The sequence below is a fragment of the Notolepis coatsorum genome, assembly GCF_963971535.1.
Source record: "Notolepis coatsorum genome assembly, chromosome: 2".
Taxonomy (NCBI): domain Eukaryota; kingdom Metazoa; phylum Chordata; class Actinopteri; order Aulopiformes; family Paralepididae; genus Notolepis; species Notolepis coatsorum.
The window spans coordinates 63,268,431-63,293,521 of NC_140166.1; the positions used below are offsets into that span (position 1 = coordinate 63,268,431).

Here is a 25,091-nt window from a genome sequence, read left to right on the forward strand (position 1 = left end):
TGAATAACTACATAGTCTACCAGGGAATTATTGTTTTTTTCAACATGAAAAGTTCTATCTAGGTGTTTTGAACCACCATGTGAAATCTGGTGCAAATACACCTTTTCCTCAGTTCCTTTGCCAGTTATTTGGATATTGGACCAATATCTCCCTGCAATTTTATAATATATATATATATATATTGAATGGATATTAAAGGAATTATTGAATGAGAAAGAAAACCCTGGAAAAAAGAATGGAAAAAATAAATGTCCTTAGAGAGGAACACATAAAGAGAGACAGAGAGGGGGGGGGGGAGTCTGCCAGTAGCTCATGTTTATGGATATCAGGAATGAAAACACAATCCCTCTTTGATATGGCTCAGCTCTCTTCCTCCCCCTCTCTATCTGTATCTTGCTATCACTCTTTCTGTCGCTCTTTCCATCTTCATCTCCATCTGTAATTTGCCGTCTTTCTGTTTCTATTATCCTCTTCCTGTCTTTATTTCTATCTCTATCTTGCTATCTCTCTCTCTTTCAGTGCATTACTTTAACTCTCTTTCTTCTTTATTCCCTCATTCGTTCAGGTCTTCCAGGTCCCTCTGTCCCTTCCTTCTGTCTCTCTCTTTTCTCCTGTTAAAAAGGGAGACTAAACTGAAAAACCGAGCCCATATCAGAACATAATCCCACTGGTATACTGTGGACAGTATAGAGCAACTTAGACTGTGGAACAGTCCAGAGTGATGTCATGGGGAAGTACCTTAACTCATTGACCACCGGGAATTAGACGGGGCTCCGCTCTAGCACTGCCACGCTTTAACCTGTTAAGCCTTAAGGTCCCCCTTTCTTTATCATAAATCGATCAATAGAGACCGTATTATATCCCCAATTATCATATCATGGGGTATCATTGGAAAGCCACACTCATTGGCTACAACCCTGTGCAAAGATTTTCGAGATCGCCAAATGATTGACGGAGCTAGAGCCCCGGGAGTCAGGGGTGGTAATGTGTACATTTGCGTACTTTGGGGCACGCCTCACATATCGGCATGTAACTCGAGAACCACTGAACGGATTTTGTCACCTGAAAGGGCAATCGACAGGCAACAAATAGGGCTTTAATTCTATCTATATATTGTATTAAAAGAAATGCACACCCGAGCCACTAGAGGTCGGCAAAGAATCGTCCACATGTGGGCCCTTGGATGTTAAGAGGTCAATGTTTTTAAATAATTTTTTTGTAGCCAAGAGTAAAGACCATAACCCTATCAAAAACAGTAGTCAAAGTGTATATTAAAATTTTTACAGATGTTTTATACGATTTATCGGAAATACAAATTTATCGGAAAATGCTAATTATCGTAAAAACCATAAGAAATGACTAAATCCAGATTCAACCCTGCCATTGGAAAGAGGAGCATTTTCCCTATCCATAGATGTATGATTTGGCCATAATAAGGTCAAGGTCAAGTTCAAGGTCAAATATGAATTTATAATTAAAGTCGATTATCATTCATTAAACTGTATCTACAAATCCTTCTGTTTAATCATCTTCCCGCGGTTCATTTGCTTAGATTTTTTGTACACATGATCTCAATAAGGTGGTGAATGAGCTCAGTGAGCATTTTCTCCTACCCGTATACATTTTTGATCATCATCATCAAAATCATAAATCATAATTAATGTATTCATTACAATTGAATAATTACTAGTAACAGACACAATATTTCTGACACTGGAAATACATACCCCCAGGTCCCTAGATGTTCCTAGATACCAAGAACATGCAAATTGACCTTGCAGAAGTGGAGCAATCTTCCATTTACTTAGGCATGTACCTTTAGGCGAAAACGGTCTACAGATTAACAGGTTAAAAGATAGGAGTGGATCACCTTGTTTGTAGAGCTATAACTATATTCTATATTATAGCTATGGATACAATACTATGGCCCATTTGACATCACCTATCTATCGCTCAATATGTGAAAAATAATGATTTTTTCCATCCATACGTTCCTGTGTTATACCATGGTGAATATAAGTATGGTTTTAGAGCGGTCTAGGGTAATTCCCGAAATGCTGAGTTATAGCCGTATACGTCAATTCCACTATAGACGTTGTCGTTTCTTGCCTGTACACGCCATTATTCCGAAATCAAATCTATGTCATAGGTATTATGTTCCATCATGAATGCATGAAAGGGAGGGGGGTCGTTTCTGATTATTTGATTGTCAGTAACGGCATTCGTATTGAACACTAAAAACGCTTATCAGCCCGATCGGTATAAAAGCATTGCAGGATCAAGCTAAAATTGATGTCAAATCGTCCTTACCTGTGATCGGGAGTATTCCAAAAATAATATTCCAATTGTTTGATAGCCATCTGGTACATCCAATGTCCATTTGGTCTACGGCATAATCCACCACAACATATGGATCGGGGATATTTGACGCGCTTCAATGGAACCGGGAGAAGGAAAAATGAAACCCGAGACATTTGGCCGTTCCACAGGCGATGATACAAGGTTACAAAGGGTGCTCGATACCGCCGTCTAGTGGGATGCAGCCGGTATTGCACTTTGGCATTCTCAGGATGATTCCCCATGTTAACCCCGAGTCCCTGTGCCTGTAATGAATAGAAATATCGAATAAAAGAAATAACGATATATTGAACGTGGTTGGCGTTCAACGGTTGTCAGCGAAACACGTATATAATCGTTGTTGGGGGCCATTGAGTTAAAGTGACTGTTTCACTGTTGTTGTTGTTGTTTACAAAACTACCTGAAAAGCTACTGTTTCACTGTTGTTGTTGTTGTTTACAAAACTACCTGAAAAGTTACTGTTATTGTTTACAAAACAATCAGGGCCCCGTTCCCCGTACCTGGCTAACTGAGTTAGCCGGATAATTTTCAGCATAGCTTGACTTAAGCCGGACCTTTCCGTTCCCCGAAGTCGGATTTTCTAAATCACCATGGTAACAGATCAGAAAGTTTGAACCTGGTCCGGAGCAGGGTTAAGTTCAGTTAGCTGGATGAACCATGGCCACGCCCTCGCAAAGAAATGCCAGCTCGCTTCCTGAAATATTTCTCACAGTCTAGATCCCATTATACCATTCTAAATTATGTTTTTGTGCTTCGTTTTCCTAGAGGGGGCTTTTGAAATGTATAATAATAGAACTAAATGCTGATAATAAATCATATTCAGCCTATAGATTTACTTTGTCCTAAATAAAATAATGCACGTCATATACGGCGCTCGGAGTCGCGATACACGCTGCATGTGGTTATTTTAATAACGGCGCATTGCAAATGTGAATCCCGCAGGGATATTTTTAATGAAAAATCTGCCGTTTGGCTCTGATTAGTTTCATATATTCTCCGCTGTAGATTTGCTTAACGGAGCGCCCGGATTGTGTTTCATTCAAGCATAAAATTGAAGTGTCTATGCGTGGATTGTGGTTTTTGTGGATTATGAATTACGAGGAATCTGAGGATTGTTGAATTGTATCATCACTCACACGTTATTGTGATATTGTAACTGGGATTAAAATGTCTGATGAGATGCGCTGTTTGACGGATTTGAGCAATTGAATGAGCCGTTGACGTCACATTAATGCATTTGAGAATAAAGAGATAAAACTTCATTCAAAAGAAAAATATTCGAAACACGGGTCTCTTGTCCATTGACGGATACACAATGGATATATCCCGTCTGGCACAGTGGTGCAACGGCTAGTGCTCACTCCTGTCAAGCGGACGACCCTAGTTCGAAACCCAGCGTTTCCAATATAATTTTTTTGGAATATAATATTAATGAATATACGCAAAAGTAGCCTAGTTTTAAGTTAAAATATTATAAATCTACATGCATTGAGGATGTCATTCTTTATATAGCTCTCAAAGTGCACCAAATTGAAGCATTTACATTGCAAAAAGAAAAACAAAGAATAGAAAAAGGGGGGATTCGAACGCGGGTCATCCGCGTGAAAGGCATAAGGACCAACCAGCACACCACGTTGCCAGATAAATAAAACATCCACCATACATCCATCAATGGATAAGAGAGCCGTATCCTTATTCTGAAAAAGTTGAACTAATTATTTTCGCTAGCAAGATCTCATTTGATTATTCAATCCATAAGCCTACTGCCAGCAGGCACGTTTAAAGAAATATAATCTGATTGATTGGGGTAATGAGGGACTTAAAATTAGCCTATAGATTATGCATTTAACTTGTCGGCGAGGCTATTGAGCCGTACTGCATTGTACCCATTCTGCAATCTGTTAATAAAGTTTTAAATCAATCAATCAATCAATGCCGTTAGAAAATCAGGATTTCTGCGATCGACGCCTGCTGTCTTTTCAGCTGAAGCGGCCGCGCGCAATTATCCTGAGTCTCAAGTCTGGTTCAAATGAACGAGACTGAATCAGCGTTCGAGGAACAGGAAAATCCCGGATTCAAACATCGGGTTAATTGAATCTGGATAATGGGACTCTTGATCGACTTAGTTGAACCAGGTACGGGGAATAGGGCCCTGAAAGGTTACCGTTTCACTGTTGTTTACAAAACAACAACAATTCTTCTCTTTTCCCCTTCTCTCTCTACCTCCCTCTCGCTCTCTCTCACACACAAAACACACACACACACACTAGGGTTGCACGATTTTGGGAAATAATCTAATTGCAATTTTTCTGACAGATATTGCGATTGCGATTATAATTATATATTTATATATATTTTTTTAGCGATTTGATAATTGCATCATTCCAAATTGCGATTTCGATTTAAAATCGATTAACCCTTTTCCCGCCAATCACGTCGTACGACGGGTTTCAAGTTCATGCGAATTCTGCCAATAACGGCGTACGACGTGTTTCAAGTTCATCTTTTTTTTATTTATTTTTTATTATTATTTGAAAATGTTTATCTCGCGCCGATCGCTATCAAACTGTATTTGATCATCAATATAATGCATTTAGGGCTATAAATCACTTTCTGCAGAATGCTGCAGAAAACGATAAAAACATATTTATACTTTAGACCGTATTTTCAGTCAGGTATGTCCTATGAATATAATTAAGATTAATTTGTTGATGATCCGGTTTGCGTGACGCAATTCGAACGTTTGCCCAGACTTCTTGCCAATCAAAATCTACTTCCAAGTCTGGTATATAAAGTTCATATTTCCACCATGGTATTCATATTTCATCCACGGAGCCTTGTCATATGCTGTGTGAGCCATCACAACTCTGCAACACTTCAATACTGCCACCTGGTGGCTGATCGGCGAGTTGCAACCGGAAGTCGATCTCTTGTGTTCCCGGTGCATCTCACTATTCCGTCCGGGCACTCGTTTATCGTCCCTGGACTCAATACACACACCGTGGATATCGATCCGTTGCCATAACTCAATAATCCACATGATTTGGGCGTATATTAGTATTATACAAACCGGAACTGGATCGCATCGATCCACATCACATAACTGGGATCCGTTTGCTCCACTCTCATCGCCCAACGCTACGAGGAAGCTGACGTAAGTTTCAGTGTTTTTCTTTATCATTTTCGATACAAACTGCTCTGATCTATATATCACCCATACTACATAAATCATTTAACGTCGGCCACGGAATTATAAATGACCCCCCTCCCCCCCTCCGTTCACCAGCGGATGATCAGTCATAACGTTTAGGACCATGTATAGTTGAAATTTTTAATATAACGTTGATCGGTATCAAACGGCATTTGATAATCTAATATATGCATTTATGTCTATATCTCACGTTCTAGGAAATACTGCAGAAAACGATAAAAAACATATTTATACTCTAGACGGTATTTTCGTATGAATGTGTGAATGAAAAAGTTAAACGTTCCTACACCCTGAACGATAGATAATCGATGTTGAATGGGCCATAGTAATGTCAATTTAGCAATACAATTTAAAAAGTTATAGCCCTGCAAAGAAGGTGAACATCTCCATAAACTTACAGTACTGGCAGAGAATGGTTTAGGATGATCAAAGTGGTGGCAGAGAATGGGTTAATCAAGCAGTTAATCAAACACACACACACACACACACACACACACACACACACACACACACACACACACACACACACACACACACACACACACACACACACACACACACACACACACACACACACACACACACACACACACACACACACACACACACACACACACACACACACACACACACACACACACACACACACACACACACACACACACACACACACACACACACACACACACACACACACACACACACGAGAATGACAAGGATACAGTCTTCCTGAAGTACAAAGGCCTCAGCAATCTGCAGAGAGAGAGAGAGACACTCATTTGTTTTACTTTTAAACGTTTTGCTCGCGATATCCTGATTCCTTCCAACCACAGTGAAAGCTTTTCTGATAATCATTGTAGTCACAATTAGAATATATATACACAAGAATGCAACACGTATACAAAATACAGTAAATGATCACAGCCTCACACAAAGTTCTACCATGTTAGAAGTCCTCCATCCTGCATCTATCCTGCATTAGTACTACAGTGGTAGCCATGTAAGTAAGTAAGTAAGTAAGTATTTATAAAGCACCTTTCATACATGTCATGTAGCTCAAAGTGCTGTACACAAATATAGGCATATATAACGATAAAAGCAATAAAGTCACAGTGATCAGTTAAGATCAATGTTTTAAAATAATAATAATAATAATAATAATAATAATAATAATAATAATAATAATAATAATAATAATAATAATAATAATAATAATAATAATAATAATAATAATAATAATAATAATAATAATAATAATAATAACGTAAAAATGAAAATAACGTAAAAACAGTCATTTGCTTACCAGTTTGGGAGAACAGGTCCGCACAAACATGTCCGCTCAGTAGCAACCGGAAGTGCACTAAACCAATGCACTTGTACGGTAGGTAGCAATGTTTAGCTCTTATAACGCTAGTGTAGTTACGTTTTTTATCAGTTGTCATAGTTGGGTCCACAGTGCTTTTCCAAGTCCCATGGATCCATCAGTGGCCGTGTATTGTGTGCGTATGTACCCGTTCCCTCATATGGTCAGTGGCCAGAGTTAGGTCCACAGGACTTATCCAAGCCCCATGGACCCATCAGTGGCCGCGTATTGTGTGCGTATGTACCCGTTCCCTCATCTAAAAAGTTGGGTCCACAAGGCTTATCCTAGCCTCATGGATCCATCAGGTTTTTCCAAGCCATAACTATTTGTAAGCTAGACTGTATAGGTACGTTTTTAATTTTCCTTTAAAAATGTGTATGGAGCTGGCGTTTCTGATGTGTGTTGGTAGTGTGTTCCATAGTTTTGGGGCATAGTTGGCAAATGCCATACTTCCTATCCTCTTTTGGTTTCTGGGCGTGTCTAGTAAACCTGTAGTGGATGACCGTAGCGTTCTTGAGGGCAGATAACTAACTAGGGAATTTGCTATGTATTTTGGGCCTTGCTCATTAAGAGCTTTATATGTTAGGAAAAGGACCTTAAAATCAATTCTATGAGTTATTGGAAGCCAGTGCAGAGTGGCTAGGACTGGAGTGATATGTTCTCTTCTCCTTGTATGAGTTAGTAATCGAGCTGCAGAGTTTTGGATAAGCTGAAGCTTCCCAATGGTTGCTTTGGGAAGACCAGTGAACAGTGCATTACAATAGTCAAGCCGACTTGATACAAAAGCATGAATAAGTTTCTCTGCATCCTTTTTATTTACGAAAGGTCTTACTTTCGCTATGTTTCTTAGGTGGAAGAATGACGTTTTCATGGCCTTATTTATATGAGACTTAAAGGTCAGGTCTGAGTCCAAGATGACACCTAGGCTTGTAACCTCAGTCTTTACATAGGATGACAGACTCCCCAGGTTTTCACACAGCACTTCCCTTTTCGCTTTTGGGCCGATCAATAGGATTTCGGTCTTGCTTTCGTTTAATTTTAGGAAGTTATTGTTCATCCACTTGTTTATTGCTAACAGACAATTTGTAATGGACTGTATGGCTGTAGTGTTATTTGGTTCTGCGGAGATATATAGTTGTGTATCATCAGCATAACTATGGAAGCATACATTGTGGTCTCGAATGATGTCCCCGAGGGGCAGCATATATAGTGAGAAGAGTAATGGACCAAGGCAGCTTCCTTGTGCAACTCCAAAGCTGCTGTCATGTTCCTCGGATACATTGTCTCCAAGCTTAACATAGAACCTTCTCCCCTTAATGTATGTTATGAGCCAATTTAGTACATGATCGGAAAAGCCAACCAGTCTTTCAAGACGACTGATCAAGATATTATGGTCAATCGTATCGAACGCTGCACTAAGGTCCAATAGGACAAGAATTGAGACTTTGCCAGCATCGGAGTTTAGCCTGAGGTCGCTAACTATTTTAGTAAGGGCAGTTTCAGTGCTGTGATTTGTTCTGAAACCCGATTGTAATTCCTCCATGATGTTATTATCTTTGAGAAAGGAGTTTATTTGTACTGAGACTATCTTTTCTAATATCTTGCTGATAAATGGAAGGTTCGATATTGGCCTATAGCTTTTTAGTTCGTTTACATCTAAGTTTGTTTTCTTTAGTAGTGGTTTTACTACAGCCGTTTTAAATGCATCTGGAAAAGTGCCTGTTTGAAGAGACATATTTATGATTTCAAGGACATGATTTGAGACACTATCGAACACCCGCTTGAGAAATGCTGTTGGTATAGGATCGAGGCAGGAGGTGGCGGAATTACACTCAGAGACAATCTTACAGAGGTCAGGTAATGTAATACATGTGAATTCCCCCATAGTTATCTCAGGTGGGTTTTCACTCACAGCCAGATCTATATCAGCGGTAATGCTTGCTCTAATCAATGATATTTTTTCATTAAAGAAAACTGCGAACTCTTCACATTTTGTGGCTGATTGCTGCGGTATATGGGGGGGTGGTATGTTAACCATGGTAGAAGTCCTCCATCCTGCATTAGAACTACAGTGGTAGCCATGGTAGAAGTCCTCCATCCTGCATTAGAACTACAGTGGTAGCCATGGTAGAAGTCCTCCATCCTGCATTAGAACTACAGTGGTAGCCATGGTAGAAGTCCTCCATCCTGCATTAGAACTACAGTGGTAGCCATGGCTGCATTAGAACTACAGTGGTAGCCATGGTAGAAGTCCTCCATCCTGCATTAGAACTACAGTGGTAGCCATGGCTGCATTATAACTACAGTGGTAGCCATGGCTGCATTAGAACTACAGTGGTAGCCATGGTAGAAGTCCTCCATCCTGCATTAGAACTACAGTAGTAGCCATGGCTGCATTAGAACTACAGTGGTAGCCATGGTAGAAGTCCTCCATCCTGCATTAGAACTACAGTGGTAGCCATGGTAGAAGTCCTCCATCCTGCATTAGAACTACAGTGGTATCCATGGTAGATGTTGTCCGAATTAAAAAGGACTTGTACTTACTCTTCTGGAGCCTGGCTTTCTTCACATTAAGCAGCATGCAGTACGCATTAGGTAACAGCTAAAATAGCAAGGATCTAGAATTACAGTTTTGTCACCTGTGGTTCAGGACAGGCTGGGGGTTATCAGTGAATTCCTACCTACACATAGGCATTTGCTTGTTTTAATACAGTATATAGCCCACTTTAATGGTACACACATTTGTAGATATGTGTCTATGCATTCTTACAATAAATAATGGATTGATTCATAGATATTATGCATATTGCAGATCCTGTTATTAGCTCCTCTGGTCAGCCAAAACCGTCGTCTCATCAGCCCTCGGTCTGTGACTCTTAGCAACAGATGCCACTGGCCTTCCGGTCACAAATAGATCTTCACCAGTGGCTTCAGACACAGGCTGAGATTTAGTGAAAGACATGATAATGAAAGGACATGGATAAATGGATCTAGGCTCACAACGCCCTGCATTAGAACTACAGTGGTAGTCTACACCCTCCCCAGACCAACAGTAGGGCAGCGCAACGACCAAGGAGGAATTGGGGAGAAAATGGTGAATGGAAAAATAATTAATTGAAATGAAATGAGATCACTCACATAGATCTATGAATTTACAATTATGATTGGATGATTTTTACAATTAATCGCGCAGCTCTATTACAGACATGTTTGCGAGTGTTACGCGCCATACAACAAGACCTCACAGAGACATAAATAAATCACAGACTCCATAACAAACTACTTGGCAAGAGACATGGTGCCTGTATCCACCGTTACCAAAGAGACATGGTGCCTATATACACCATTAGTAAAGAGGGATTTCTGAAAATGATCCACACACTTTACAAATAATACAAACTCGATATTGCAACTTCAACACCATCGGTGTGACTACTACGGTAGCGTAATAACAAAGCCAACAAAGTAACTTCACATCTTTACATGACAGTTGTGTCAATAGATTGTGATTGTATCACAAACAGTTTTGTATTTGCAAATCTGGTATGTCATAAATGTATAGATGTAGCAGTACTGTCTATCTGTATGTCGTGTATGTCATATATGTTATGATGAATTGAAAATGGGGGACCCTGATGTAAACAAGACGAAAGTCTTTCTCTGGTCTGCATCCCCTTAACAATAATTGTATGTATTGAGCCGTACTGTACTGTACCCATTCTGCAATCTGTTAATACAGTTTTCAATCAATCAATCAATCAATCAATAGGGAGGTGTAGTCTGATGTCACTTTAGTATCCCGCGCGGTCCACCCGTATAGGGATTTATCATTGGGAAAATGTATTATCGGCTATTGTAATAATTCTGCCTCATCATGAACATTGGCAAGCTTTCCATTTTTGCACAAAATTTGTTCCCTTCTATCACTAACATTATTGTTTAAGCATTTTTGGTTGAAATAAAGTGAACTTAAAGGTTTTTAATGTGTTGTTAAAAAAAATAACTACACTTACCAGTAGAACGCCTGTCGTTCAGTGCTGTGGCCCTAATACACGTCACGGGCATTGTGTAGTTCCTCAGTGAACGAAAACATAAACGTTGTTATTTTGCTACCTTTTACGATTAATTTGCGCATTTTTTCACGTTGAGCTATAGATTGTGGATGAATACACACAGAAAGGTACACCATGCCAATGGCTGTGCATGCTTCATTTGTTTTAAACGAGACAAGAGGGGTGGACCGCGTGGGAAACAGCAATGACGTAACCACTACACCTCCCTATAGAGCACAGTAGAGGTTGGATGTACCAGCTAGAGAGAACACCGCCTCGGGCCTGGAAGAGGCATTGATTGCATGGGACCTGTGTGAGGGGAGCGTCAGGTCACTGTAACAGCAGACAGCGGCAGTAACATCATTAAAGGAACACGCCAACATTTGGGGAAATTAGCTTACCGTCTTCTCCAGAGAGAGAGACAAGAAGATAGATACCAGTTTCCTCTCTGTGCGTTCAGTAGAAAGCTATTTGGCTGCATGTTAGTCTAGCTTAGCACAATGAATGGAAGCGGACAGTGCCGGTTAGCCTTCGGGGGAGGTGTTAGTTGGACAATGCCTAGGCTATCCGGCACTGTCCGCTTCCATTCATTGTGCTAAGCTAGGCTAACATGCAGCCAGATAGCTTTCTACTGAACGCACAGAGAGGAAACTGGTATCTATCTTCTTGTCTCCCTCTCTGGAGAAGACGGTAAGCTAATTTCCCAAAATGTTGGCGTGTTCCTTTAAGGTGTCAACGGTTCCACTGTTTTGGCAAGGAAAGATGAAATTACCTACCTGGGTTCCATCCTAGAGGCTAATCTCTCCTGTGACAAAATGGCATCCAATGTAATAAAAAAAGTCAACCAACGAACTCGATTCCTGTACCGGATCTCCTCTCTGGTAAACAAGAATACCCTGAAGACTCTGGCAGGAGCACTCATTCAGGGGTACTACGACTATGCTTGCACCTCATGGTACCAAAGCACCTCAAAGGCGCTAAAAACAAAATTACAAACATCTCAAAACAAACTGGTCAGACTACTGCTTGACCTTACTCCTAGAACCCACCTCACCCCTGCCCACTTTGACAACCTAGGATGGCTTAGAGTAGATGACAGAGTACAGCAACTTGCAATGGGCCTGGTCTACAAGATACACTACACGACCAAGGTACCCATGTACATGGCAAAATACTTCCCAAAGGTCAGTGAATACCACGATCACAACACCAGAGGGAGCTCCACAAATCATGTTAAACCCAGATTCGGCTCAAATAAGGGACTAAACACGTTTCGCAATTATGCCACATCAATGTGGAACGCCCTACCCAAAGCTGTAAAGGAATGTGGATCACTACCCACTTTCAAAACCTCTCTCAAGAGACACCTACGGGAGACTGCAATTCAACACTGGCCCCTGTAAATATCCTAACCCAACCCCCTCCAATGTACAGTCATTTACCTAGTATGGTTTTGTCAATAGTCCAATGTACAATTTTGTTTGTTTGTACAGAGTCTCCCCCCCCCCCCCCCTCAATGTACAGTTTTGCTTGTTTATACAGTGTGCCCCCCCCCCCCCCCCCCCCCCAACCACCTCCAATGTAAATTACCCAGTATGGTTGTCAATATCCCAGTGTACCCAACCCCCCCCACCCAACCTCCTCCAATGTACAGTTTCTACGTCAAATGTATATACTCCCTTTTCTTGACTCCTTCTGTATCACAAACAGTACTGTATTTGCAAATCTGGTATGTCATAAATGTATAGATGTAGCAGTACTGACTATCTGTATGTCATGTATGTCATATATGTCCTGATGAATTGAAAATGGGGGACCCTGATGTAAACAAGACGAAAGTCTTTCTCTGGTCTGCATCCCCTTAACAATTGTGTGTATTGAGCTGTACTGTATTGTACCCATTCTGCAATCTGTTAATAAAGTTTTCAATCAATCAATCAATTCAATCAATCAATTGGCCATAGATTTCACCCTTGCCATTGGGTAAGTTAATTTGATTTGATCCATTTTATCATCTATCTAAACTACTTTGCCTATCTGCCATGTGGTTACGTTTGTATGTTTTGAGTTGAGAAGTACGTATACAAAAAGAAAATCAGTCATCTCTGCATCTTCCTTGATAAAACCAAGCAAGTAAACTCATGACACTGTTTATTTATTATATCGCAATCGCAATATTGTCCACAATAATCGCAATCTTTCACCAAATTGTGCAGCGCTGCAGACAGACATACAGACAGACAGACAGACAGACAGACAGACAGACAGACAGACAGACAGACAGACAGACAGACAGACAGACAGACAGACAGACAGACAGACAGACAGACAGACAGACAGACAGACAGACAAATAACACCACGACCACAACAGAATAAGGAGTTACGCTCCTCGTAACGAGTTCAGTTCCACAGCTTCAGGTGTTTAGTGTGTGAGAGTTGAGAGTTGAGTGAGAGTTGAGAGAGAGTTGAGCGAGAGTTGAGAGAGTTGAGTGAGAGTTGAGTGAGAGAGCGTGAGAGTTGAGAGAGAGAGCACGAGAGAATAAAGGACACAAAAAGAAAATAAATAAACACACTCTACCTCTTGAATGTTGCTGTCCTGTTTTGCTGACTAACACTAAGTCCAAGGAGTGAGAGACAAACAGCCGTCAGTCTGTGTGTGTATGTATGTATGTATGTATGTATGTATGTATGTATGTATGTATGTATGTATGTATGTATGTATGTGTGTGTGTGCGAGAGAGAGAGAGAGAGAGAGAGAGAGAGAGAGAGAGAGAGAGAGAGAGAGAGAGAGGAGAGAGATAGAGAGGGAAAGGAAGGAGAGAACACAAGTGCTCGCATTTCAAATGAGTTGAGAGGCGGTGACAACTGAATGACCCCCCTCACACTCTCTCTCTCACACTCTCTCTCTCTCTCTAACTCAGTCCTAGTCCCTCCCTCTCTTTCTCTGCATCTTAAGAGTCTTTGTGCTGGTTTTTGACTTTGAACCCTCTTCCATTCTCTCCCCTCTCTCTTTCTCCAACAATTCATATTTATGTTAATGTTTTGCTAGTGTTGGAGCAACAGTGACCTCACATTGTACTAAATGCATGGAGAGTGAATCAGTCTACTGTCTATTGTTTGATGTACATACACTAAATGTGACCTGGCACGGTCTAGGTCGGATTGTTAACCCGATGATAGTCGGGTTAACTCGCCGAACGTTCAGCGCCAGACCAGAGTATAGTCGGGTTTTCATCGTTATTTCTTTTATTCAATATTTCCATTCATTACAGCCACACACGGACATCTGGGTTAACATGGGGAATCATTTTGAGAATGCCAATGTGCAATACCTGCCGCATCCACCCAGGTGGCAGTATCGAGCACCCTTTGAAACATGATATCTTGGCCTGTGGGTCGATCGGAGGTCTCCGGTCGGATTTCTATTGGTCGGGCAAGGGGACCCGGTTGTCCCGATCGGATTGAGAAACGTGCATTGCTCCCGGTCCATGATGTGTGACGGATTATGTTGGCGACACGATCGATACCAATACTGGGACTCGCGATCAGATAATTGGAATATTCTTTTTGGGGCACATCCTAGTGAAGGTGAAGGCTATATGGTATCAATCCTGCTGTGATCCAACCATGATTTCACTTCTATCATAATATATGTGTGTATTTTACTCCACAACGTGTGCCGTTGGTGACGATCAAAGCATCAAAAGTCAAAACGACCCCCCCCCCCCCCCCCCACCCTTTCATGCATTCATGATGAAACATAATACCGATAATATAGATGCGATTTCAAAATAGTGGCGTGTATAGGCGAGAAATTACAAAGTTTTTAGTGAATTGCACGTATTGCTGCATAGCATAGTTTTCTGGGATTAGACAGGATTATTCTAAAACTATAGTCATATTCACCACGGTATAAAGCGGGAATGTATGGATGAGATTTCTTTTTCTCATATTGAACGATAGATACTCGATGTCAAATGGGCAATAGTATTGTATCCATAGCTATAATATAGAATATAGTTATAGCCCTGCAAACACTGCCACGTATTCTATATATATATATATATGTTTTTTTTTTAACCTTTATTTATCCAGGCAAGCAATTAACACATTCTGCGCCATAAACGAGATAACTCGTTATTGGCCGCCATGCATTGAGCGCCAGAAACGATTTAACTTGTTTTTGGGATCATTATTTCATTTATTCGCTATACTATTCATAATTCATAGCTGCAGCCTCTGGTATAGTCTTCAGAGCCTGTCTGAGCTGGCAGACGGTCAACACCACCCTCTACTGCCAGGCAGAGCTATTGCATCTCATTGAAAATGGGCTGGTGTCTTTTAGGAGGCGATCTGAGCAGGGCGGGCGGGGTGGCATCAGTAACGATGGCATCAGTAACGCCGCCCCCCTGCCCGTCATTGTGAAACGGTCAGTAGTGTGGTGCGGACCTCCACGAGCATTATTTGGAATTGCGATAAGATATTTGGATTCTCTCTTTTGCATTACATCAGATACAAGGTAAGAACATCATATATGAATTTGATCGTTGATCTGACATTTATTTCTACCGCGATCACAGCTATATGTGTGGACCGCGTATGGCTGTTTACCGTTGGCTGCGGTGGGGGGGAAGCGCCCCACTACGACGTCATTTCATGTATGGACGAGGAGAGAGGTTAAAGATTTAAAACTGATAGATACTAATGAATTTTAAACTGCTAATACATTTGCTTTAAAGTGCATTGCAAAACATTCCATGCGTCTGGGGCACAGAAGCTAAAAGCACATTTTCCTAATTCAGTGCAAACTCTAGGAACCATAAGTGTAAGCCAATCACCAGAGAGTATGATAAGGTCCAGAGTTCCAATCCAGCAATGGGGTGATGTAGGGGGGGGGGGGGGGGAGATCTCCAATCATGGCCTTATACAGAAACAGATACCAATGCAAGTCACATCTCTCTGCCAGAGAGGATCCACCCAACCTTATCATATAGGATACAATGATGAGTACCATAACTGTCACCAGTGATAAATCTAAGGGCAGAATGATATACAGAGTTCAAATGCTTTAGAGTGGAAGCAGCATCATGTCATTGTCTATAAACAATGTCTCCATAATCCAAAACAGACAGAAAAACAGCTTCAATCATCTGCTAAACATAGGACTGGTTTTGTTTCTGTACAGAAAGCCAACCGTCTGACGCAATTTACTTGCAAGATTATCTACATGGCTTTTAAATGTACATTTCCAGATGCCAATATGTTGAATATATTGTGTATGAAATGACAAAGCTAAAAAAAAAATGGTTTGATGTAAATAAGCTAGCTAATTTGGAGTTGATATTGAGAGTTACTGAATTTCGTTTTCTTGGTGTAATTATGGATGCTAAACTAATAAATACGAAATCTCACATAGCACATGTAAAAAAAGAAGATGTCCAAGAGTATTTTTGTTATGAATAAAGTAAAGGATGTGTTAGAGTATGAGGCAATGAGAACACTCCTCACCGTATCTTAGTTATTGTGTTGAAGTATGGGGGAATACTTATAAGACTAATATAAAACCATTATATATACTACAGAAGAGGGCTGTACGAATCACACGTAAAGTGAATTATCGAGAACACACAAACAGATTATTTATTAACCTCTTAAAGGAACACGCCAACTTTTTGGGAAATTCGCTTATTTGCCATCTACCCTGGAGTTAGACAAGCAGATACATACCCTTTTCTTCACTGTGCATGCATTAGCCTTAGGGAACAGCCGCACCGTTAGCCTAGCTTAGCGTCATTCACTGGAAGTAGGTGTCCAGTGTAGCCTAGTTCCCAACAGTCACAAAATACACTCCAAATACAACTCCAAAAATGTTCCTGTAAACACGTTGACCTGTCCTGTGTATTTACCACGTGGAGAAAAAAAAAAAAAAATGATTTGACATTTTAGTTTTCTAAGCAGATATATACTCAGAATTCTTTTTTGCCGAAACACTGCTGCCTGGGTTGCAGTGATTTCATCATCTCAAAGCCCTGTTGTTTTTTGAAAAAAAGAAAATTTGACCTGCATAAGACTTCAGGCTATGGATCCACTGTGTTTTCCAGCTATTTTTTTTTAGGGGGGGGGGTACACAAGTTCAAGTTCAACTCAAGTTCAGACCTCTGTTACTCTATTTCATTAGCACTAAAAGTGATTTTCCTGTTTTGCATTAGTAACTTCAGAATGTTATCTTTCAAAAGAGACCAGGCTCATGCATGTGCTATGAGTATAAAGATAATGTCATAATCACAGCACGGCCCTACTTCACTCCCCCTCCTTTTCCCCTCACGTCCTCCACACGCTCCTCTTCATCCCCCTCTCTATCCACTGCGCACTCCTCATCATCCTCTCTTTCTTCAGTCACCCCTTCCTTCACCCTCATTCACCCAGCTGTATTCCATCCCCCTAATTCACACACGGGCAAACACCCCACTCTCCCCAGCTGCACCCTATCCTCCCCTGATGAGGGGACTATATCTGCACCTCGACGCTGACCAGAAGCTGTCGTGGTATTAATTACCACTGCCCAGGTACGACGTCTCTGCCACAAGCTCTACTGCTAGATACCCTCCGTGTATTGGCTTACTCTAACCCGTTTCTCTCCTGTGCCCCAAAGGACCGCCGTCCCTGTCTGGACGTCACCTGTTCCCGAGAGGAACACCTATTCTCCCGCTGCCACCCAGCAGCTCCAGCGTCCCTGTCTGGACGTCACCTGTTCCCGAGAGGAACACCTATTCTCCCGCTGCCACCCAGCAGCTCCAGCGTCCCTGTCTGGACGTCACCTGTTCCCGAAGAGGAACACCTATTCACCCGCTGCCACCCAGCAGCTCCCCCGACAAGCACCAGGACCGCTTGCTCGCTCACTGCCGCTGTGGCAGCCACAGGACAGAACATTAACCCCGTTCTATTTCCCCCCCAATTCCTGTGTTGCTCAATTTCCATTAAACACCCTTGAAACCGCTCCTTTCTCTTCTCGTGTATTCAGCAATTGGGCTGTGCTCCAGACTCCAGTTCTCACAGATAAGCTTTGCAAAAAAGGTATGCAGTCCTCAAGTTCAAGTAAAACAATTGCCACTTTTCTGGGTGCCTGTTAAGAGGTTAAAAAGGAGGAGGCACATATATAAATTGTTGTAATTTGGATGCAAATACCCTAAAATTTAAGTTAAAAGTCTGCACTTAAAGCACATCTTGATTGTTCATATAATTTCAAATCCATTGTGGTGTACAGAGCCAAAATGATGAAAGTTTTGTTGATGTCCATATACGCATAGTCTACTGTCTATTGTTTGTGATGCCGTCTCTATGTACAGTGGGGGAAATAAGTATTGAACACATCAACATTTTGTTCAGTAAATGTATTTCCAATGAGAGTATTCAAGCGAAATTTGCACCAGACTTTGGTATTAACTCAAGAAACCCAGACAAGAAATCTAAACATTAAAGTCCATTTGTAAATAAAGTTATGTGTAATAAAGTGGAATGAAACAGGAAAAAAGTATAAGAAAAAGCAGTACACCACAGCAAGGAAAGGCAAGGAACGAGCTGAAAACCAAAACGAATTAGGAGGCAACTCTACCTCCTATCTGTGCTAATAATGTCAACTGGGTTAGAATATATTGATGGGCTATAAATTGTATTTTTTTTGTTACCAAGGTGCCACACAAGAAACATCAAATGATGGGTAAAAGCAAAGAGCTCTCAAGACCTTCACAAACAGATTGTTGCAAATCATGTAAATAGAATTGGCTAAAGACGTATTTCACAACTTCAGAATCTTCCAGTAAGCACCATTGAGGGCATTATCCATAAGTGGAAGCAACATCACTCCATCATCAACCGGCCATGCACAGGTGCTCCTCGCAAACTTTCTGATCAGGGAGTCAGAAGGATACTTAGAAGAGCAGCCAGAGAGCCATGGACCACTAGGAAAGAGCTCCAGAAAGACTTGGAGGCAGCAGGTACAACTGTGACAGAAAGGACCATAGGCAATGCACTCCACCGCCATGGCCTCTGTGCGCGTTCAGCCCGCAAGACTCCACTACTGAAGAAAAGACATGTTGAAGCTTGTTTAAAGTTTGCCAAACAACATTTGGACAAGCCAGTGAACTACTGGGAGCATGTACTCTGGTCAGATGAGACCAAAATGTTACTTTCTGGCTGTCACACAACACACCATGTTTGGAGGAGAAATGGCAGTGCACATTACCCGAATAACACTATACCAACAGTGATGTTTGGAGGTGGAAGTATCATGGTGTGGGGCTGCTTCTCCTCTCCTGGTACTGGCAGACTTCATATCATTGAAGGAACAATGAATGGAGCCATGTACAGAGAGATTCATGAGAGGAACCTGCTGCCATCCACCAGGATGCTGAGGATGACACGTGGGTGGACCTTCCACCAGGACAACAATCCAAAGCATACAGCAAAGGAAACTCATTTGATTTCAGAGAAAGAAAATCAATTTGTTGGAATGGCCTGACTTAAACCCAATTGAACAATTGTGGAAGCATCTGAAGATCCAGATTCACAAGAGGCCCCCCCCGCAATCTTCAAGATTTAAAGACAATCTGTGTAGAGGAATGGGCTAAAATCACACCTGAATACTGCGGGTGATTAGTTACATCATACAGAAAGCGTCCTTGAAGCTGTCATTACAAACAAAGGCTTCTCCACTAAGTATTTAATTAATTTCAGTTAGTGTGTTCAATACTTTTTTCCTATGTCATTCCACTTTATTACACATAACTTTATTTATGTATGGACTTTAATGTTTAGATTTTTTGTCTGGAATCCCTGAGTTAATACCAAAGTCTGGTGAAAATGTCACTTGAATGGCCACATTGGAAATATATTTACGGAACAAAATGCTGATGTGTTCAATACTTATTTCCCCCATTGTACTACATGTGAGGTTCTGTTATCAAGAATCAAGAATCAAGAGGTTTATTTGTCACATACATACCAGGGCATACAGTGAAATGCGGGTGGTCATGCCCGCATTGATTGTGCAAAATACAATAATAAAAATAGGCATAGAAAAAAATAAACATCGAAAAAGACACAGAGTATGCATGGTAAAAAAAAATACATGCTAAGGTCCTGAGAAACTGGTTCCTATATACACTACTATACAGTCACACTGGGTGTTGCTGATGTGTTTTTGCACCATTGTGATCAAGACACATTCCTGTATATTCATTGTATTTAGCAATTAAAGGGATGGGCAAAACTCACAACACGCACGCACGCACGCACGCACACACGCCAGCTGTTTGCCTGGAGAGCTAAGGTCAGGTAGAAATCCTTTACTAATCAGATTGACATCAAGCCTCACACACCCTCACAAAGCCTGCCTTGTCATGTAACTCTATGTATTTATGTGTGTATGAGTATGTGCACGCCACAAATGCACGTCTTTGACAGAGGGGGCTGTGTGTGTTTGTGTGTGCACGTGTTTTTGCATGCATGATTGTGCACAGTTTTAAGTGTTGTTTTTGTATGCACTGGGGGTCTGTGTGTGTGTGTGTGTGTGTGTGTGTGTGTGTGTGTGTGTGTGTGTGTGTGTGTGTGTGTGTGTGTGTGTGTGTGTGTGTGTGTGTGTGTGTGTGTGTGTGTGTGTGTGTGTGTGTGTGTGTGCCAACACCCATGCCTTGTGGGAAGCACATTGCCAAAGGGAAGTAGCTTGACTCTATACAAAAAAGTAATATTCATGAAGCATGACGTTATACTTGAAATGACAGGAGTGGTTTGATGGGGTATTCGTGCATGTATGCGAGAGAGAGGCAGACAGTCAAGACAGTCAAGACAGACAGACAGACAGACAGACAGACAGACAGACAGACAGACAGACAGACAGACAGACAGACAGACAGACAGGCAGACAGAGACAGACAGTAAAAGATGGTAGGTAGTAGTACCTGGTGGAGGAGAGAAAGAGACAGACAGACAGACAGACATACAGACAGACAGCAGTACCTGGTGGAGGAGAGAAAGAGACAGACAGACAGAGACAGACAGACAGACAGACAGACAGGCAGACAGGCAGACAGGCAGACAGAGACAGACAGTAAAAGATGGTAGGTAGTAGTACCTGGTGGAGGAGAGAAAGAGACAGACAGACAGACAGACATACAGACAGACAGCAGTACCTGGTGGAGGAGAGAAAGAGACAGACAGACAGAGACAGACAGACAGACAGACAGACAGACAGACAGACAGACAGACAGACAGACAGTAAAAGATGGTAGGTGGTAGACGGTACCTGGTGGAGGTGCTGTGGCAGGCGAGTGTCGTCTCCTCTCTGACCCAGGTGCTGCAGTGACGTGAGCAGGGGCGAGCCGGGGGGGGCGAAGGGGACGGTGGGTCCGGAGACGGTGGTCACAGCAGCACTCATGGGCCCCGTGGTGCAGGTGGTGGGTGCTAGTAGAGCGGACGCCGTCGGGCGTGTGACGGAGGTGAGGAGGCCAGAGATGGAGGTGGTGGTGTCGTCTTCTGTGACGGAAGAAGAAGTCGCGGTGGGTTCCGTTCTGGACCCTTGTTGTGTGGAGGAGATGGGTTCTGTAGCGGAGCTCGCTGGCTCTGTGGCGGAGGAGGTGGGTAAAGAGGTGGATTCGATAGTCCTCGTCGTCACCGAGACTGTATCTCGTCGTGCGGAACGGGTGATAAGATCCATGCTAGAGTCTATGGGCCCTGTGGCGCAGGAGACCGACCCAGAGATGTGAGAGTTGACCTCAGGTTCAGGGCTGTTGGGATACGGAGTCTCCAGTAGACTGCCTGGAGAGGGAGGGAGGGAGGGGGAGAGAGAGAGAGTCAAAGTGAGCTACTTTTTTTTTTTTGAAGAAAAAAAAAATTCCATGGGGGCAATGGCCACTGGAATAACGTTGTTTTTATTTTTTACAAACATTTTATAGCATTGAACAACATTGATATGCAATAGTTTTTATGTCCTTTTTTTATTTTTATTTTTATACTTCTCTTCATTTTTTGTGAACTCTTAGTTTGGAATATAAAGTGTTCATTAGTTCTCTTCCTTTGTCCGACGGTTTTATTATTTTTTTTGAGTTGGGAAGAAGAGGGATGACTTTTTTTAAATAGTTAAATAATAAAACAAATATAATGCAATGAAATGAAAATACAGTCAGAGTGAGCTACTTATAACAAGTCGGATTAAATCTCACGAAACTCCTGAGGTCATAACATCACAAAATGCCTGATGAAATGAAGAACAACTTGGCGTCAACAGCAATATACAGTTTCTTACACCGAGGAAAATACAATAATTTACAAGGATTTGACGGGAGCGGTCCTACTGCCATATTCCACACAGTGTTTTATTGTTTTATTGTGGATCCCCATTAGTCTACACACCAAAGTGAGACTACTCTTCCTGGGGTACAAACATAAAAAATACAAACACACAAAAAAAGTAAAATTAAATAAAAATATAAAACCACAAACATTAAAGTACTCACAAGAAAACATCACAACGAACAAAACAGTGAATAAAAGCTCACTCAATATTCATAAGTTAGATATCACAATTCTCAACCATAAAATACAAATTACATATTCAGTCCATAAGAACAAAACGGATCAAAATCATATATATGATTTGAACTCATATTATAGCATAACTTTTCTCAAGTCACTGATCACCTTTATATTTCCATACTAATTTCAAAAGTCAATGGCCAAAATGTAACTCATTATTCATGAGCGCAATTTTTACAATTTTTTTAGTTATATTTCTGGGTATTTTATTCCAATAAGCAACTGCTCTATACATTACCGTCTTTTTCAGAGCATTTGTTTTTGGTAGAGGTAAAGTAAAGCATGAATCTAATGCTTGCCTTGTGCTATATCCATGTCTCATATTAGTTGGGTACAGTTGTGAGTGCAAACCCTCCGGTATTACAGATATTAAACAAAAAAGTTACCAGGCTACATGCCATCCTCTGTTCCACTGTCATCCAGGTCAGCGCGGCATGCATCACTCCAACACTACTCCTCACAGAGCAGCGCAGAGCGAGGTGTGCCGCCCTGTTCTGAGCTAACTGGAGTTTGTTCAGATCAAGCCTAGAGGCGTTAGACCATATAGTCCAGGCGTGATAAGACCAAAGATTGTAGTACAGGCTTTGCTGTACCGTTAGTAAACAGATGTCTACACCTTCTGATCATTGAAGTACCACAGCTCATCTTAGCCACCATATTGCTAATGTGTTTCGACCAAGAAAGTGTTTCATCTATTACAACACCCAGCAGTTTTGCCTCACTGACCTGTTCGATATCAGCACAGTTCAGAACTAGATTTAATTTAGGATTTGATCTAGATGTATATTTTGAGGCCATCATTATACTCTTGGTTTTTGCAACATTTAACTTTAACTTATTTTCACTTACCCAGTTGGAAATGAGCACTATCTCATCTTGCAATAACCTATTAACAGACTCAGATTGTTCCGCCGCTACATACACGGTAGTATCATTTGGACATTGCATGTGGAGATGAAGTACTTCTTCTTTAAAACACAGGAGTAGGTGCTGGGACTCCTGGGTGTCTGACACAGGAATTGCGTAACATCCCCAGGCTGTTTCAGTGAGGTATTAATAAAGGCTTTAAATCCTCTCAAGACCCTGGAGTCCAACTTTATAACATCATCATCATAGCCACTGCCAGGCTCATTACATGACCGAAGAGATTTCAGGGTGACTGATTATATATCACTCTACCATGCTAGTTAACCCGGGAACATGTGATGTTTAATGATGATACGACGCTGGAACAAACTGAATACCAGGGGTGGGAATCACCAGAGGCCTCACGATACGATACTATCACAATACTTGAGTCGCGATACGATAGTATTGCGATACTAAATATATTGCGATATGTTGAGTATTGCGATATTAATATTGCGATATATTGCAATTTATTACCTTTTTTCAACTGCAAAGTAAAACTTTGTCAACATGTTTTATCTAATAAAATAAAGTTCAGTCTGTTCATCTCACTTCAATCATTTTTATCGCAGAACGTGGTATTTTCTCAAGCAGACAGATGTCAACACTGTAATCTGTGTTGCATGTACCTGACAAACTGAACTGTTTGTATTACAGTCCTATTCCAACTTAACTGAATGCACACGTGTGCGTGTGGACTACTGTACTATTACAGGTATTGAAATGAACAATGCAACTTCCTTATACAAAAAAAGATATATATATTTTTCTTTTTTTTTATAAAAAAATTTATATCGATACTTGGCGTCCCTGTATCGATACAGTATCGCCACGCAAAGTATTACGATACTACTACGTATCGATTTCCGCCCCCCCCACCCCTACTGAATACGTCGTTCCTTATCAATCAATCGATAGAATTTATTTGTATAGCACATTTTAGACATGACACTTGTCAACCAAAGTGCTTCACAGTGAGTCGCATAGCTAAAACAAATGAAAGAAAGTGCTCGTAGAGTATAAAATAAACAGAAAATATAAACAACCAACGGACAGACAAAGAAACAGAACAACACGTCAAAACAAACAAGGCAAGAGTCAGAGTGAGTCAGGGAAGGCTAATGACTATTTTGGTAGTCGACTAATCTGTCGATTATTTTTTTCGACTAATCGAAAAACAATTATATAAAAAAATTTAAAATATATATATTTTTTTTTGCACTACCTATCTTTGTGAAAGTGGCTTCTCAGCTCTGGTCCAGCTGAAGACAGAGCAGAGGAACAGATTGGACATTGAGCATGACCTCAGAGTTGCTTTGAGACTCTTGTCAGGACCAAACAACATCCCCAGTTATCCCATTAGTTCCCCCAAACTTACTGTCGGTCTGTTATGTTAAGCTAAGAAGTCTTCAGCTGGCTGGACCAGAGCTGAGAAGCCACTTTCACAAAGATAGGTAGTGCAAAAAAAATTAAATAAAAAAATTATAATAATATATATATATTTTTTTAATGACTAATCGACGCAACAATTCCTCGTCGACGATTTTTTATAATCGACATCGTCGATTATGTCGACTAATCGTTGCAGCCCTACTAGGGATTATAGA

General features: G+C 41.2%; 1 protein-coding gene across 1 annotated transcript in view; it reads right to left on the bottom strand.

Moving 5' to 3' along the window:
* LOC311223401 (consortin-like) overlaps positions 1-25,091 on the bottom strand; it is a gene marked incomplete at its 3' end in the record, with an annotated part of 109,457 nt that overhangs the window by 57,476 nt on the left and 26,890 nt on the right. The window contains 2 exon segments of the mRNA XM_084308189.1: positions 6,292-6,322; positions 21,287-21,798. Of these exon segments, the coding sequence (XP_084164315.1) occupies positions 6,292-6,322; positions 21,287-21,798 (543 nt within the window).